At 49.2% G+C, this 14,543-nt stretch overlaps 1 protein-coding gene across 47 annotated transcripts in view; it reads left to right on the forward strand.

Moving 5' to 3' along the window:
- Positions 1-14,543, forward strand: part of NCOR2 (nuclear receptor corepressor 2) — a 397,818-nt gene that overhangs the window by 252,616 nt on the left and 130,659 nt on the right. For 26 of the 47 annotated variants that reach the window (XM_043529097.1, XM_043529118.1, XM_043529125.1 and 23 more), the window contains 5 exons: positions 387-574; positions 2,200-2,293; positions 5,211-5,389; positions 10,399-10,453; positions 12,630-12,728. In XM_043529097.1, the coding sequence (XP_043385032.1) occupies positions 387-574; positions 2,200-2,293; positions 5,211-5,389; positions 10,399-10,453; positions 12,630-12,728 (615 nt within the window). The remainder of the gene's footprint in view (positions 1-386; positions 575-2,199; positions 2,294-5,210; positions 5,390-10,398; positions 10,454-12,629; positions 12,729-14,543) is intronic. The other 21 variants (XM_037879169.2, XM_043529136.1, XM_043529141.1 and 18 more) reach the window with 3 other exon arrangements.

Here is a 14,543-nt window from a genome sequence, read left to right on the forward strand (position 1 = left end):
CCATCTCCTAGCAGAACCGTATCTGCCTCGTTGGGGTAGGGGTGGGGGGGAGACGGGCTTTGATTAATGGATGGATGTGTGTAAAGTGTTTGGAGATACTCAGTGCTTCAGAAAAGCAAAGTCCCACTCAGAAAGGGACCTTTAGGACGAGGACATCATGGAAGTTTTCCAACTCTAAGAACAAAATCTCCTCTGTTCAGAACACTTGATTTGAGCTTCCTTGTTCTTTCTGGTCCCCAGCCCTGTGCAACTTACCTAACAAACCCTGCTACTGTTCTGTGCGGCTTGGCTGCTCTTCAGCCCGACAAGCCATCGAGGGAAGGGCTTGAGGAGCTACTCTGTCTGGGGCTGTTTTCTGATCTTCCCCCTCTCGCTTGCCCTTTCAGGAACAGAAGTTTTGCCAGCGCTATGACCAGCTGATGGAAGCCTGGGAAAAGAAAGTGGAGCGCATTGAAAATAACCCCCGGCGCCGTGCCAAGGAGAGCAAAGTGCGGGAGTACTATGAGAAGCAGTTCCCAGAGATCCGGAAGCAGCGGGAACTCCAGGAGCGCATGCAGAGGTTAGAGGAGAAGCGGTAGGAAGAGGCTAGGCAGCCTTTCTCCTTTGCCTATAGGGGGCTGGGGTTCAAATATGGTCTAAAATGGTGGGGGGTGGGTCCCGGGGAAACAAGCCCCCTCCTCCTGCAATGGAATAACTGTTAGATGCACAAACCACAGAGCCCCATGAACAAATAACTCGGGTTCTTTCTCCCCAAGGGGGATCAGAATAGCTCATACTGTCTACAGTGGAGGAGGAATTTCAAGAATCCAGATCTCCATTTTTCCTGTGTTGTTAATTTCCTGGCTGGCCACATCATGACACATGGGGTTAGTTCATCACTCTGAACATCTGACTGGGAGAGGGTATACCTGGTCCCATATTAGGAGGCTCAAATCAAGGTGGGAAGACGCAGTCTAATTATTTAGTCATGTAGACAGTTAAAAATTTATCTAGGCTTTGATCTAGATATGTGCACAGAGGCCAAGCATTTGCAGAACTGATAGAAAAGATTGCAAAAGATCTGAAGATGTTAAAGGTCTTGCTCACTCGCTCCATTCACATGATCAGCATTGTCCACCACCACTCCCATTCCCACAGCTCATTTACTTCTCCTCAACTCACCTCATCTTCAGAAGCGCCCCGAAGGTCAGGCTGTTCCAGAGCAAGAGGAGAAGGTGCTGCCAGAGTCGATCGCCCCTCACTGAGAGGGGTCCTGACCTCAGCCCTGTTTTGCTGAAACCAGCCGGTTGTCGGCTTAAGAAGCCTTAGCAAGTCAGGACCCAGACTGTTTAGCGTGGCGCCATATTCAGTGGGAATTTTACCATTGACCTCAGTGCGAGCAGAGTTGGGCGCTTGTAAAAGTCCCACCCTACAGCTTCTTTGTCTTTAGCTTTTAAAAAAATGTGTGTAGTTAAATAAAAGAGTGTAGGCTCTGTCCGGGAGTTGAGACCCCATGTTTAGGGCTTAGCTGCTTAAAAAGAAAAGCGTTAAAAAAAAAAAAATCTAATATTAACAGCCAGGTTTTTCATGCTTTAACAAAAAATGGTTAATGAAAAGCTTTCTGGGTCTGGGTCTAAGCATTTCCCTGCAGCATTTGCAGCCCAGTCTCAACCGCAGTGGGCAAGATGACCTGGAGCTGAGCAGAAGCAGAAGTGAAACGGTGACTGGTTTATTGCAGTGTTCAGGATGCATGAAATGCAAAACTATGGTGGAAAGTCCTATGGATTGTAAATATTCCTCGAGTTAATCTAAAGGTTTATCTACCCGGAGATGCAGCGTGTGGCAAGCCAGGGTGTGAATGTACAGCCCAGTATCCTGCCTGGCCCTAAGTCGCCAGGTGGACGCTGCTCCTGCGCACTGGAAAGTCCTTTGACACACTGCTGCTGAGTGTGCAGCTGGCTAGCGCACTCCAGATTTGCACCCTGGCTTGCCGCACACTAAGTCTCCAGGTAGACGCAGGGAAGGACATGGGTTTGGTTTGGTTTTCTTTAATTGTAGCCCACGTGTGCGAGGTCTTCCCTCTCGCCTCCAAGGCAGGCTCTGTTCCCTGTTTTGACTGCGCCACCTTTCGAATGCGAGGAGTCCCGGGAAATGATCGAGGCGCGGTGCCAAGTACAAGACAGGGCATACGTTTTTCAGTGTTTCACTGCCATTTCCCAGCAGGGTAGGACAGAGGGGTAGCGGTCTCTCCATGTCGGCCGCACGCAGCGAACACGAGGTGTCAGAAATTATCGATGGGCTCTCAGAACAAGAGGTGAGACCAGGTCGCCGTTTTTCCTTCCTTTTTTTTCCCACCCGCCCCATTCCCCCTTCCCTCTGGGGACCTCAGTGCAGTCACAACAGACCCTGACGGTGGAGCTGGTGCCGCATTCAATTAACATCAGGCCGCCTGTGTTTAGTAAACACTGTCATGCGCAGGATGTGATTCCCTGACAGGACCCTGAGCGGGGCTTGGGAGTGTGAGCAGAATCTGTGTAAGCAAGCAGCATCCCACTGGAGCACCCATCAGGGCTGACCTCATCTCACTCCCCATCCTCGTTGCTAGGAAGCAGCAGGATCTTTTAGAGGAATTCACGTAATGAAATAACAGTCAAGGTGGCAGAGCATTTTTTGCACTCAAATGCGTCTCAGGCCATCAACTCCAGCCGGTCATTGTTCCTACAAACCGGTTACTCTTTTAAACTGAAATCGGGGGTGGGGGAACAGACCCCCACAACAGCACAGGTTTATGCATAATATTTTAACGGGAGATGCGGTTTCCTGCAGGGGATTCCTCTGGGATGAATGGTTTGTACATCAGCCAGTCGGATTGACTCTCTTGAGTGCTCTGTTCATCGCAGGCTGTCCCAGTGACATTGGCTTCTCCTGGATCTGGTTTCGCGAGGGTTCCGCTTGGCTGGCTCTGATCGCAAGCTGTCGAGAGTGGGTTCGTGCTTGGGAAGAGACAGCACCTGCTGCCCAGCAATAGCGGAGATGTTTCCTGCATGTACTTGCTGTGCCCTTGGCTGGGAGGGAGTTTGCTTTGACCAAGTTAGAGGCTGACCCATGAGCTTAGTTCTCAGGGACAGATAGGCACCATGCTTCCATTTGCTCTTCACAGAGGGGGCCTGATGCGCTTCCTGGCACTGATCTCCTCCAGGAACTAAAGTACTCGGCGAGTGGGCCCACAGCCAAGGGCGATCGCTCGTGCTCCATTGTGGAGAACGTTTCTACAGAGGAGCGAGATGGAGCAAACAGCTGGGATGTGCATTATGCCATATCCGCCAAGCTTGGGCTACGTCTATACTGAAACTGGGACAGCGACACAGCTGCAGCGCTTCCGTGTCGACGTTCCCTATGGCAATGGGAGGGGTTCTGCCGCCCTTAATCCATCTCCCCAAGAGGCAGTAGCTAGGCCAGTGAAGAATTCTTCCATCAACCTAGCGCAGGCTGCACCAGGGGTTAGGTCGGCTTCACTGCCTCACTCAGGGGTGTGGAGTTTTCACACCCCTAAGCAAGGTCGCTGGGTTCACCTAACGTTTTAGTGTCGACTTGGCCGAAGATAAATCCTTAGCTATTGCCCAAGACCAGCACCAAACAGATCAGAGATCTGATTCAATGCTGCTCTTTTGGGGCTGGTCCATCGTGAGCTGAACTGGTGCTAATTATGTCGTTACATGTCATGGCTCTGCTCGTTAAATGTTGTTGGCCAGCCTGTGTTTGTTCTGGCCAGCCCGCTCACTTAGTGAGAACTGGCGCTTACCTCTCATTAAAAGAACATCCTTGAGAGCTGTAAGCATTTTGAATGTCATCAAAGGTGTTGCCAGAGTCAGAGGTGTTGCTGTGGAGTTTGAGGATGTGGGAAGCTAAGAGGAAGCAGCTTTGTATCCGTCGGAGAGCTATGCCAGACAGCTGTAACTCCTGTTCTTTGGACCGGCACTAACTCCCATCATCTCCTGTGTTAGGATGTGGAGTTTGTGCCTGAATTTGATAGTGAAGCATCAAGACTCTTTGCAGAGTAAGAGACTCTGGCTAGGTTTACAACCCTCTGGAGTCTTAGCAGTTCAGCGGTCTCTGAAGTACTGACACCTGGTTACAAATCAAGGTCAGAACATGCCACTCCAGAGCTGGGCTTCCCCAGTCCTTAATCAGCGAGGGCCAGATTCTGAGATCTTTACTCACGCTGGGTCCGTGTTTGACACCGTGAAGAGCTCCACAGACGTCAGTAGGGACTGCTTGTGAATTTTGCTGCCGTTAATAAATTAGAGTCAGGGCGTCAGAATCTGCCCCAAAGTGTTTAACAGTAAAGGAAAAAGGGGATTACGGCACAGGAAGAGGCTGTCGCTTTCGGTGGCAAAGCGGAGAATCTGCCGTTTGTTTCAGCATCTAACATGGCAATAAGAAATGGTGGCTGAGATGTGCCGTGAATGGACAGAGTGGCCTTTGGGTGAATGTCAGACATGAACCTGACTCTAGCCTGTGTGGTTACCGAGCGGCAATTAGACCCACTTCGTAGCAAATACAGGGTAGACGGATCGAGCGTTGTGTGGAGAAGTCCATTCAGTTATTGTCTCCAGTGCTTCGGAGACGCTGTCCGTTTGAGTTTCAAACCACACTGAGAGCAGAAGGGAAATGGAGGCGGGTGTTAGGAAAGTTTTCATAAAAACGAAAGGTTCCCATGGAATGAGACTGGCTCCAGACCCATCTTTTCCACCTCCCGACCCCTTCAGTCCCCCCCTTTGCAAAATAACATTCAGACCAAGATATATGCAAAACTGGACCCTCTCCTGCTTACATCCAAACTGTGTGGTTGAGATTTGAGCCACTCTTTGTATGATTTTTACAAAACCCAGACCTGACTGACAAGGGTTTGCAAACCCCCGGGGAGCCCTGATTTTGCCTGTCTCTAGCTTTGAGCACGGGAGTTGGTTTCCTTGGGTCAAACATTTTTACAATGTGTCTCAAGAGCCTTTTATTTCCAAAGGGAAGATTAACTGTTTCCCTGCTGAGGGTGACAGCTTCTTTCAATATTAAATTTAGGGTTACTCCAGCAATAAAGCTGTCTAGTGCTTGCCTTTAAAGTCTCCTGGTCCCACAACCTGTCCTTTCCCTATGAACATCTGTCCCCTCTGATTCTCCCCTGGGCTCTGTGATGCTGATGAGAACCGTCCCCTTTGCTTTCTTTCCCAAAGAACCTGGAGAAGCAGATGCGCCAGCTAGCGGTCATCCCCCCCATGCTATACGATGCTGACCAGCAGCGCATTAAATTCATCAACATGAACGGCCTGATGGACGACCCCATGAAGGTGTATAAGGACCGGCAGGTGATGAACATGTGGAGCGAACAGGAGAAGGAGACCTTTCGGGAAAAGTGAGTGGACTGAGAAGTGGCCGACCATAGGCAATGGGAATTAGGTGTTGGGAAGTGTGACGTACGGGCTGGATAACGACTTGAGCACTGGGCCCTGGGTTGTGCAGGCAATATGGTGGTAGTGGAAAGCAGTGGTAGATTCTGTGATGACACCCTGGCTGCTACCAGTACGTGCACTGCAGCGTGTTTTGGAAGCTGAATTCCTTGCAGTAGCTTGAATGGCTGCTGGGCTGTAGGTAGCAATGACTGGTGAATCACAAAAGTTTTTTAGAAAAACTCCAAATGGTGTTAGCTGTACCAGGCAGTCTGATAACTTGGATGAGACTGAACCTAGGAAAAAGGACCCAGGTGCAAGCCAGAATATGCCCAAGAGGAGCCAATCTAAAGGTTTGGTTTGGTATGGGGAGCCATTGGAATAGACACACTGCATACGAAAAGGGAAATACATACTTTGAACTAGACAAGGTCGCTGGGCTCAGCTCATCTCAAGCCTTATCTGGAGAGGTTCTTTGGAGACTTCCAGTCTGTCCTGGTTTTCTCCATGTGAGGAATACCTTTGGCCTTCCTCATAGTTACTTCCACATGCAACTGAAGCAAGCAATTGCAAAGATGCACCAAAAAACCCTTCTTAAAAACCCTGTATTATTAGCCTTTTTAAGTATATTGTGTGTCTCCCAGGCCATCAAAACTGCAAGTATTGCACCTGGAATGATGCAAGGGTTAATAATTTAAAGTAAAATTAAGGAAAATGCAAGGATCAGGCCTGGTTAATGACACTGGAAGATTCCGTGCATGACTGTAGCATCGTCCATGCATGATGGTTTCATTTTTGTCAGGGTGGGCCGTCCAAAGTGCAAGACACACGTACAATACAATTTACAGACATTGACACAATTCAGCTTGACCTGACTTCAATCTCTCCAGCCCACGAAACCCAATGGGACCCTGGGTCCTGCAGCCGTTCATCACTGGCACACTCAGATAAAAATAGGTAGTCCTTGTGGCCTGTTCTGAAGATCAACAAACTTGGGGTCAGTTTAACCAGACTTACTCAGAACTTAAGGCAGATTCCAGTTCCGTTCAAGTTGGACAAAGGTTCAGGTTGCTTTACTTTACGCAGCCCTTTTAGCTTGTCCCAAACTTGAATGTGGGTGGTGCCAGTAGAGAAGTAGAGTGTTACGTTGTTGTTGTTTTCATGATTACAGCTAGAAGCCCCGGTTTTCCTTTATTGTGCTGTGCACTGTGCGCGCACACAATGGAGAAAACAGTTCCTGCCCTAAAGAACACAGCATGGAAGTATGGCCCTGCCTGAAGACAATCAGGATCTCTTTGAAAGCACAACTCACCCATGGTACCAGAAGTATATCTGAGTGTTAGCAGCCTTGCGAGTGCTGACTTTGAAAAAGCATATTGTTGTTTGCATTGCATTGCTCTGCTCTGAATATGAAGAGTCATGCATATTTATAAAACTGCAGTAAAACCAAGTTTCTTGATCAGCTATTTGTTCATACGTTTAGTACGTGACAAACAGCCTCAGATCTGTGATGTGATCCTACTTTGTCAGAGTGTCTCTGATTCTTTTTTAACATCTCAGTTTCTCCTTTAGTCACATACCACAGAAGAGCTCTCCAGCGTGTGGTATGATATTTGTCTAGATTCACACTTTAGGACACTTGACGTAACAGCCTGCAGCTGCAGATGGGTTATGTTTAAAGGGGCCTTTATTGTAAGCTCCCAAGTGCTGCGTTCCTGCTGCTCCATCCTCCACACTGGCCACCTCCCACATGCTCAGTGCCCCCATTTATGTTCCCTTCTTGCCCTGGGAAAGCCATCTGCTGGCTGCAGCTCTGACTAGCTCCCGCTCTGCTGCAGTCATTGATTACAGTGACCATCCCGAGGGCGGTCTGAGTCCTGATTCCAGTCTCACTTCAGCACGTATAAATCAGGAATCGCTCCACCTAAGTCAGCAGTTACACTGGGATAATAAAGCCAGTGCAGTTAGATCAGAATCAGTCTCTGTGTCTGTGAAGCCTTGGGCAGACATCGATCGTTCAAACCTGACAACACCCCTGTGAGTTAACCAGTGACCTTACGCTCTCAGAGAAACGGAGGCAGGGAGGTTCTGACTTGCCCAAGGTCATACAGAGAATCGGCAGCGGAACCAAGCTCGGGAGCTGGACTTCAAGTCCCACGTATGTTTCATTAGAATGTTCAGCCTCTTAGCCCTCTGCCTTCCATCAGAGGGAGCAGCCAGCCCATACGGTCCAGCTCTTGTCTACCGAGAGTTTTCCCGAGGCAGCGATTTTGCCAATCCCGTAACTCCAAGTCAGACGTGTGACTGCATAGGCGGCCCTCAGGAAGGTTTGACTTGTGACCTGCTGTGTTCTGTCTGCTGTCAGAGAGCCACTCGCTCTGGGAGCAGCACAAATCCAGCAAGGGGCATTTCTGGGCCAAGCTGAATTGTGCTGAACTTCTCCCAGCTGAATTTCCATTCCACTGCATTCCTCTGTGCCAAGGCTAAGGGAGCAGTCTTGTCGGGGGAACCCAGGGAAGGTATTTTGCTTAAACACAGACAGTCCTTAGCCATAGCTAAGCTTGCTTTCCTTTGGCAAAGCACCAGTTTGTTTTTCCCTTTCAGGCCAGGAATAGCTTATGCCAAATGCTCTTCAGTCCTGTCCTGCTAGTTAAAGAAGAGGGGTTAATTAGAGGATCTGTTGCTTTTGCATTGTAGGCTTTCTCCCTCCTGGAGGTGCAGCCGCTCAGAGTCACTATTAGCTGCTCCAGCTGGGGTAGAGCCTGCTGACACCATGTGTGTGTTCTGCAGAGGAGGAAAAGTCCCTCCAAGCCTCCATCGCACTGTCAATCTCTTGGGTAACTCAGAAGCCTGCTAACTACTCGTGTTGTCCTGCAGTTCCAGCAACAAGCTGAAATAACACGTGAAAGGCGGCTGTTTCTCCCAATTGGGGTTGCGCTTTTTAATTACCCACTGTGCTGTCTTTAAACATAGGGGGGGAGAGCACATTAAAAGCCAGGCTTTAACAGACGCAAGCGATGATGCATCTGTTCAGACAGGTTTCGTTAGCTGGCAACATTTGGAACCCTTTGTCCCTCGTAGTTTGGAGTCATCCCTGGGGTGTTTCATACAGTAGTCAGCCCCTTGCCATGCCAGCCAAAAGGTGAGAGGAAATAGGAATGGTTTATAATGGGTCACAGTTGCGTTCAGGTGAGCTGCCCATGAAATAGTTTTCCAAGACCCCATTCTCCACCCGTACCCAGTGCAGAGGTAATGTGGCATCAGCCAGAACATTCTGTTCTCTGCACCATGGGATGTTTTTCAGGCATGAAGCTGTTAAATTACAGTGAATCCTGCACTAAGGACCCTTTCCTACAGGCAAACCCTTGCCTTGGGCAACCACTTCAAAGGATGTCCAATTTCCCGCACCACGTTTGCTCAGCCTTTGCTTAAGGATCAGCCCGTTTCTTGCTGGTCACTTACGTGGCTGCCGGTTTGACGCCAGACGTTAATTCCGAGTTCCCTTAGCACATCACTGCCAGCTACTGAGATCCTGCTTGGGAGACTATGCTCGGTCTTTTCTCGTCCTCCCCCTTCTCAGGCCAGACTGGGTCTTTGCAGCTGCAGGCTGGTGTTCTTGGCATCAGAGCTCTGGGCTCAATTGCAGCATAAACCAAGCAGCAGGTGGTGGCTTCATTAACCCCCGTATTCTTTAGGAGATCATCCATCATAAGAATATAGATGGGGAAATCTCATGATCAAGTCATGGCTCCTAACCTCTCTTGGCGACACTATCAGTTCATCAGACGATGGGGAAAATGCATCTGGGGAGGGTGGCTGCACTGCGTAGCCGATGCAGCCATAGCTTTGCAGAAGGGGGCAGCTACCCAAGCAGAGGCTACTGCAACCATGAGGCTGCAGAGCAGCTGTGTGTGGTGGGGAGGGGATTGTTCCAAACCCTCCTTACGAGAACACCAAGCCCGGCTATGCAGGCCTGTTGTGTGAGCTGCTACGCTCAGAACGCACCCCGATGAATGGCAGGCAGGCAGTGGGGTCAAAACCCTGGGGTGCTAGCACTGATGGACTTGTTTGGTGGACCCCTGGCTCCATTGAAGTCAATGGCAAAGCTCTCATTGACTTCAGTGGGGTCAGAATCGTCGCCTCTTGCCTTTCTCAGGCTGCGTGAGCAAAACTGCAGGGAAACAGGCGGGCGAGCATTTGGGTCTTTTACTGGAAGGGGCTGAGTGAGTTTGACGCTCTCCCAGGAGCGCAGCTGCCATGCCTGGCTCTCACTTCTCCCCGAGGACTTCTGACCAGCAGCTGGGCCTGGTGATGCCAAGGCATTTTAATCATGCTTCGTGATTTCCCTGGAACTTCCTTGAAACAGGTCATTTGTTTTCCGTTTGCAAACTCCTCGCTCGTTCTTACGCTTGGCACTCAAAGGGAATCAGTGGCAATCTTTGGCCTCTCTTTCCTTTGGCAGGGCTTGAGAGAGGCTGGCACGAAGTGGAGTAGTTCTTAGGCCTTCCTGTGGTATGTGATTTAGCCGATTGCGGAAGACCGCTCCATGGCGCTATCTGCTTCAAGATGCTGAAGCTTCTTGTCCTATTTCTTCTGTCCTTCCCTGGCCCGCTATGCAAACCTGTGGAATAAAAGCCAAAATACTGGGGGTGGGGGTGGGGGGAGGAGACATTTTCTCCTCCACCTTCAACTCCCAGTCAACAAAACTTGAATGGGCTACATTTAAAGTTCTCCTCTTTCTGGGAAGCTGCCTCATCAGGACAAATAAATATTTTTTCAAACCAATGAGTCACTTGAAAAGCTCCCTCCCACCGCCCCACTGCCCTCTGACTTTAGGATTCAAGGCTAGCTCTGCCAGCAGATGGAGTGCGCAGGCAGCTGCAAGGCCAGGGCTTGGGATCACAAAGGCAAACATGGCGAACAAACAGAGAGGTCTCCAGGCTTTCACTTTAACCTTCTGTCTCTTGCTCTCTAGGTTCATGCAGCATCCAAAGAATTTTGGTGTGATTGCTTCATTTTTGGACAGGAAGGTAAGTTGGTTTGGTTTGTAACAAAGTGATTTTCAACCCCTTCTCTGTCTCTATCTGTCTTTCATTTATCTCAAGTGTTTCTCTTGCACCCATTCCCAAAGTATCTAATGCACAGAACTATTCCTCCTATTGAAAAGCCTTCTTTTATAAAGCCCTGTGTTGCCACAGAGCCTCTTTCACCAAAGAATCAGAGTCACTGTACTTGCTGTGGAAAGGCAGCCACTTCTGCAGCAGAGGGAGCCAGCGAGGTGGCTGCACAGTAGCCAGAGGAGGGAAAGTGCTGGCCAAGGACGTCAGGACATATCCCTACTTTTATGAGATGACATGGGACTGGAGTGTCTGTGGAGAGCAGGCAAGGACCTTAGTTTTTATGGTGTCATCTGAATGACCTCACGTGAAATGAAGTAGATGGGTTTTGGCTTAGCTTGGAAAGATGAGAGGCGGAGTCCGCTCTGAAGGGATTCGGAGCTCAGGGTCCCAGGGTGTCGGGATTTTCAAACCTACTGTCTGGGCACCTAAACCCACGCCTCTGCTTTATCCCACATTTTGTAGGCATCTCCCATTGACTGGACTGTCATGTATTGGGGGTTGCAGACATCCGGCGTGCCCTGTCCAGTGTGCTGCCCCTGTCTCAACTCAGGGTGGGGCCCCAGAGATGTTGTGAACAGTAACCCACAGATCTCTTGCATTATCATTTTTCTTTTTTTAATTCTGAAAAACCATCAATAGCCAAGAGGTTTTTAGTGGTGGGTAGACACTGAAATGGCCCAAGCTCCCTAGTGCACATTCCTGGTGGATTGATTTACACCAAGGGGCTTTTTTGACTCCCACTAGTTGGACAAACAGAGGAAGTATTTGAAAAGCAGACCCCAGAACATAGTGAATCTTCTGTTCCTCCCAAGACAAGCCAAGTAATCTGTACCAGAGCAGGGCAGCCTGGAGGTTTGGGTGGTGTCATATCGGTAAATCCTAAATGGGCACAATGTTGCAGGCTCTGGGAAGGAAGTCTCTAGGCTAGCACTCCAGTCCTAGCACTTTTGACCTGTAGATCTCAAACACTTTTCAAAGGAGGGAAGCATCATTATTGCCACTTCACAGATGGGGAAGCTGAGGCGCAGAGCAGGGAAGTGACTTGTCCAAGGTCACACAGCAGGTCAGTGGCAGAGGTGGGAATAGAGTGCAGGTCTCCTGAGTCCCAGACCAGTGCGCTAGCAGAGAGACTGCCCTTTCTCTGAAAGGATGGGATCTGCTAGGACACGGCCAGCCACTTATTGTCCTGGCTGTCCAAGTTGCAAACCAACTTCTGGCTGCAGAACTTCTGCCTCAGGGGAATATCATCATAGCCTGGATTAACGCACTCAGATTCTGGAGCAGAAAGCTCCACTTCTCATCCCAACTAGCAAACAGGGTAACAGACACAGACCCTCTTCTAGAGAGCGTAACGGGTGTGTGTGCGCGTGTAATAGAAAGGGATCCAATTAATGCCTTAGAACAACCAGACTCTGTTTTGCAAACAGCTTTATTCTCCCTGCGTGAATGTGACAGGTGTCAGCAGGTATTCATCCTGTCGACAGAGCCGCCTCACAGTGCAGCTGCCTTCCGTACTAAAGCACCGTCGTCTTCCAGCCTCCCCCTTTCTCCTGTTTTCTAATGCTACTGGTCCATAAGTCCTTCCTCTAGGCCGGTGCCTGCCTCTCTCTGAGCATTGTAATTGGAATCCAGGCAGCAGCTTCTGAATGCAGAGGACTCAATATGTCAGCGAAATGTGTTCAACGCAGCAATTGTGGGATCCAGCACTGCCAGCGCTCTATTCTGGCACTTGTAGGGTGGGGCGCAGTTATAGGGGTGCACTTATAGGAAGGGGTCCCAGCTCGTCACTTTTAAGTTTGCTGGGTGTTGAGTGCCCTGGGCATGCATGGGGGCTCGCTCTGTTCCGTGGCCGAGCATCTCTCCCAAATCTCTGGGCCCATACTGAGCTCTCAAGGGAAAGCCTGGCTCTGGGTGGGTGTGGGAATGTTTTTTGCCCTGCAAACCTCCAGTAATCGAAGGAAACCCAGCTATATTGGGGTCTGGAAACATGCCTTGTGTAGCTTGTGCCCAAATGCCCAGTGCTGGGATCCTGCGCTTTGAAAGAATGCTGGTGTCGAAAATGTGGATACTTCCTGTGTCGTTACAGACGGTGGCAGACTGCGTGCTCTATTACTACCTGACCAAGAAGAATGAGAACTACAAGAACCTGGTGAGGAGGAATTATCGACGAAGGGGGAAGAATCAGGTAAGAGGTGAAGACGGATGCACAGGACCTTTAGCCGGTCTCTCCTCCTGACCACACAGCAACAATCCTTTATATTCACAGCCCACAAGTGTCAGGTTAAGGTGACCCATACCAGATCATTCCTCCTCTCCCCAGGGAGTGGATGGCATGGTTGCTGGCCGCAGTGACTCTTCCCATCAGGACCTTGATCTTGGAATTGAAAAGCTATTTGGGGCCTTTCTGTGGTCAGAGTGGTTCACTGACTGCTTGGCTTTCAAGAGGCGTTGTCTGGGAAATGGTGACATTTATATATTCTCCTCCTCCCCAGCTTATCAGTAGATTTTAAAAAGACGATTTAAAAAGGGAATTAGTGCTTGTGAAAGACCCGAGAGGCCGGAGTCCTCTGCGTACACAGTAGATACAATCTACGCCGTAGAACAAGTTTCCCCAAGCTGTCTACCAATGCACCTCACTTCCACGGCTGTAGGGACCACTAGCCTTACAGGTGAGAACAATATTCAGTCTCCTTGGGCCATTTAGGTCTTTGCCTCCCTCAGACTGTCAGCAAAGGTAACCATTGTGTTAGTGGCTTTTGTGATATGGATTCTTGAGATGTATCTGCACCTTGGGAACTAAGCTGAGACCACTGAACTCATTTCACAGACAACCGAAAAGAACGGGCAGTGGCGTGTGGTCACCCCATGCCATCAGCTCCAGGGCTAAATTTGAGCCAGTGACTGATAGGTCACATTAACTCTGCCGCTGAGATTTTCCAAGCTATCGAGGGGAACTGGGTGTCCACGTCTCTTAAGCAGCATCGACCGTCTCAGCCCACATCTTTAACCCAGTGGAAAGTCTTCTGGTGAATCCCGAACCTTTAGGAACTGTCCATTTCATAGAAGGGTGGGCGGGGGGAGAATCTATTTAGATAACGTGATGCTAGGGAGGGAATAAAAGGCTAATGCCATTCTTTCTTGTTCTATAAAACTACCAACATAAGCAGTTCATCCTGATGCCTTGATTGAAGGGAGATAGGTAGCTTTGCCCCAATTTGATCTCCACAGCATGAAGACATCAGAATAATTAGCACATGATGAATACCACAGACTGGCCCAATTTTCTCTTCTTTTTTTCAGACTTAGAAAAAGAAAAGGCCTGTTAAGTGATCCGTCTCCCTGCAGACACGGGATGGTGGCCTGCAGTATGTTTTATAGTGTTGACCACAGTCTGTTTTGTTAGGTCACAGCAATAGGATGTGAGGTCACGTTTGTTTCTTGTTCATATCAGAAGCACACAGCTAATTCTGATTTCATTGTTGAGTTGAGCAAGTAACAGGCATGGGGAGTGAAAGGTAATTTACTTCCCCTCCCCTCGCCTCTTGTAGATGTGCACCTGTGTGGTGACATACCTGCATATACTTCACTCAGTGTGTTTTATTTACATTTCAGGTTATAAACCATACTTGGTTACAAAAAGTCCCCAGGGGCTTGCTCACAATTAACGAATGGGCCTATGCATGATCACTAGAAGTAGGGTTCTGTCTTTTTAGAGGCGTGTAAACGTCAAGCACTTGGAATTTGAGAACATTGATTAAAATAAGAGCGTCATATCGGAAGTTTTGAAGGGGTATGTGGAATAATCAAGCCTTTTATTAAATCTGTTGTTATTACCAAGCAGCTAGAAGTGTGCCAGGTGCTTCACAGAAAAAGGAAAGATGTATGGCCGGATCTTCCGTTGGTATAATCTGTCATAGATCTGTTGAAATCAGTGCATGGGTTGATTGGAGGTGGTGAAGCACAAGGGAACAATGAGACGAAACAGGGTCAGTATGAGAAT

This window comes from Chelonia mydas, chromosome 15 (genome assembly GCF_015237465.2).
Source record: "Chelonia mydas isolate rCheMyd1 chromosome 15, rCheMyd1.pri.v2, whole genome shotgun sequence".
Taxonomy (NCBI): Eukaryota; Metazoa; Chordata; order Testudines; family Cheloniidae; genus Chelonia; species Chelonia mydas.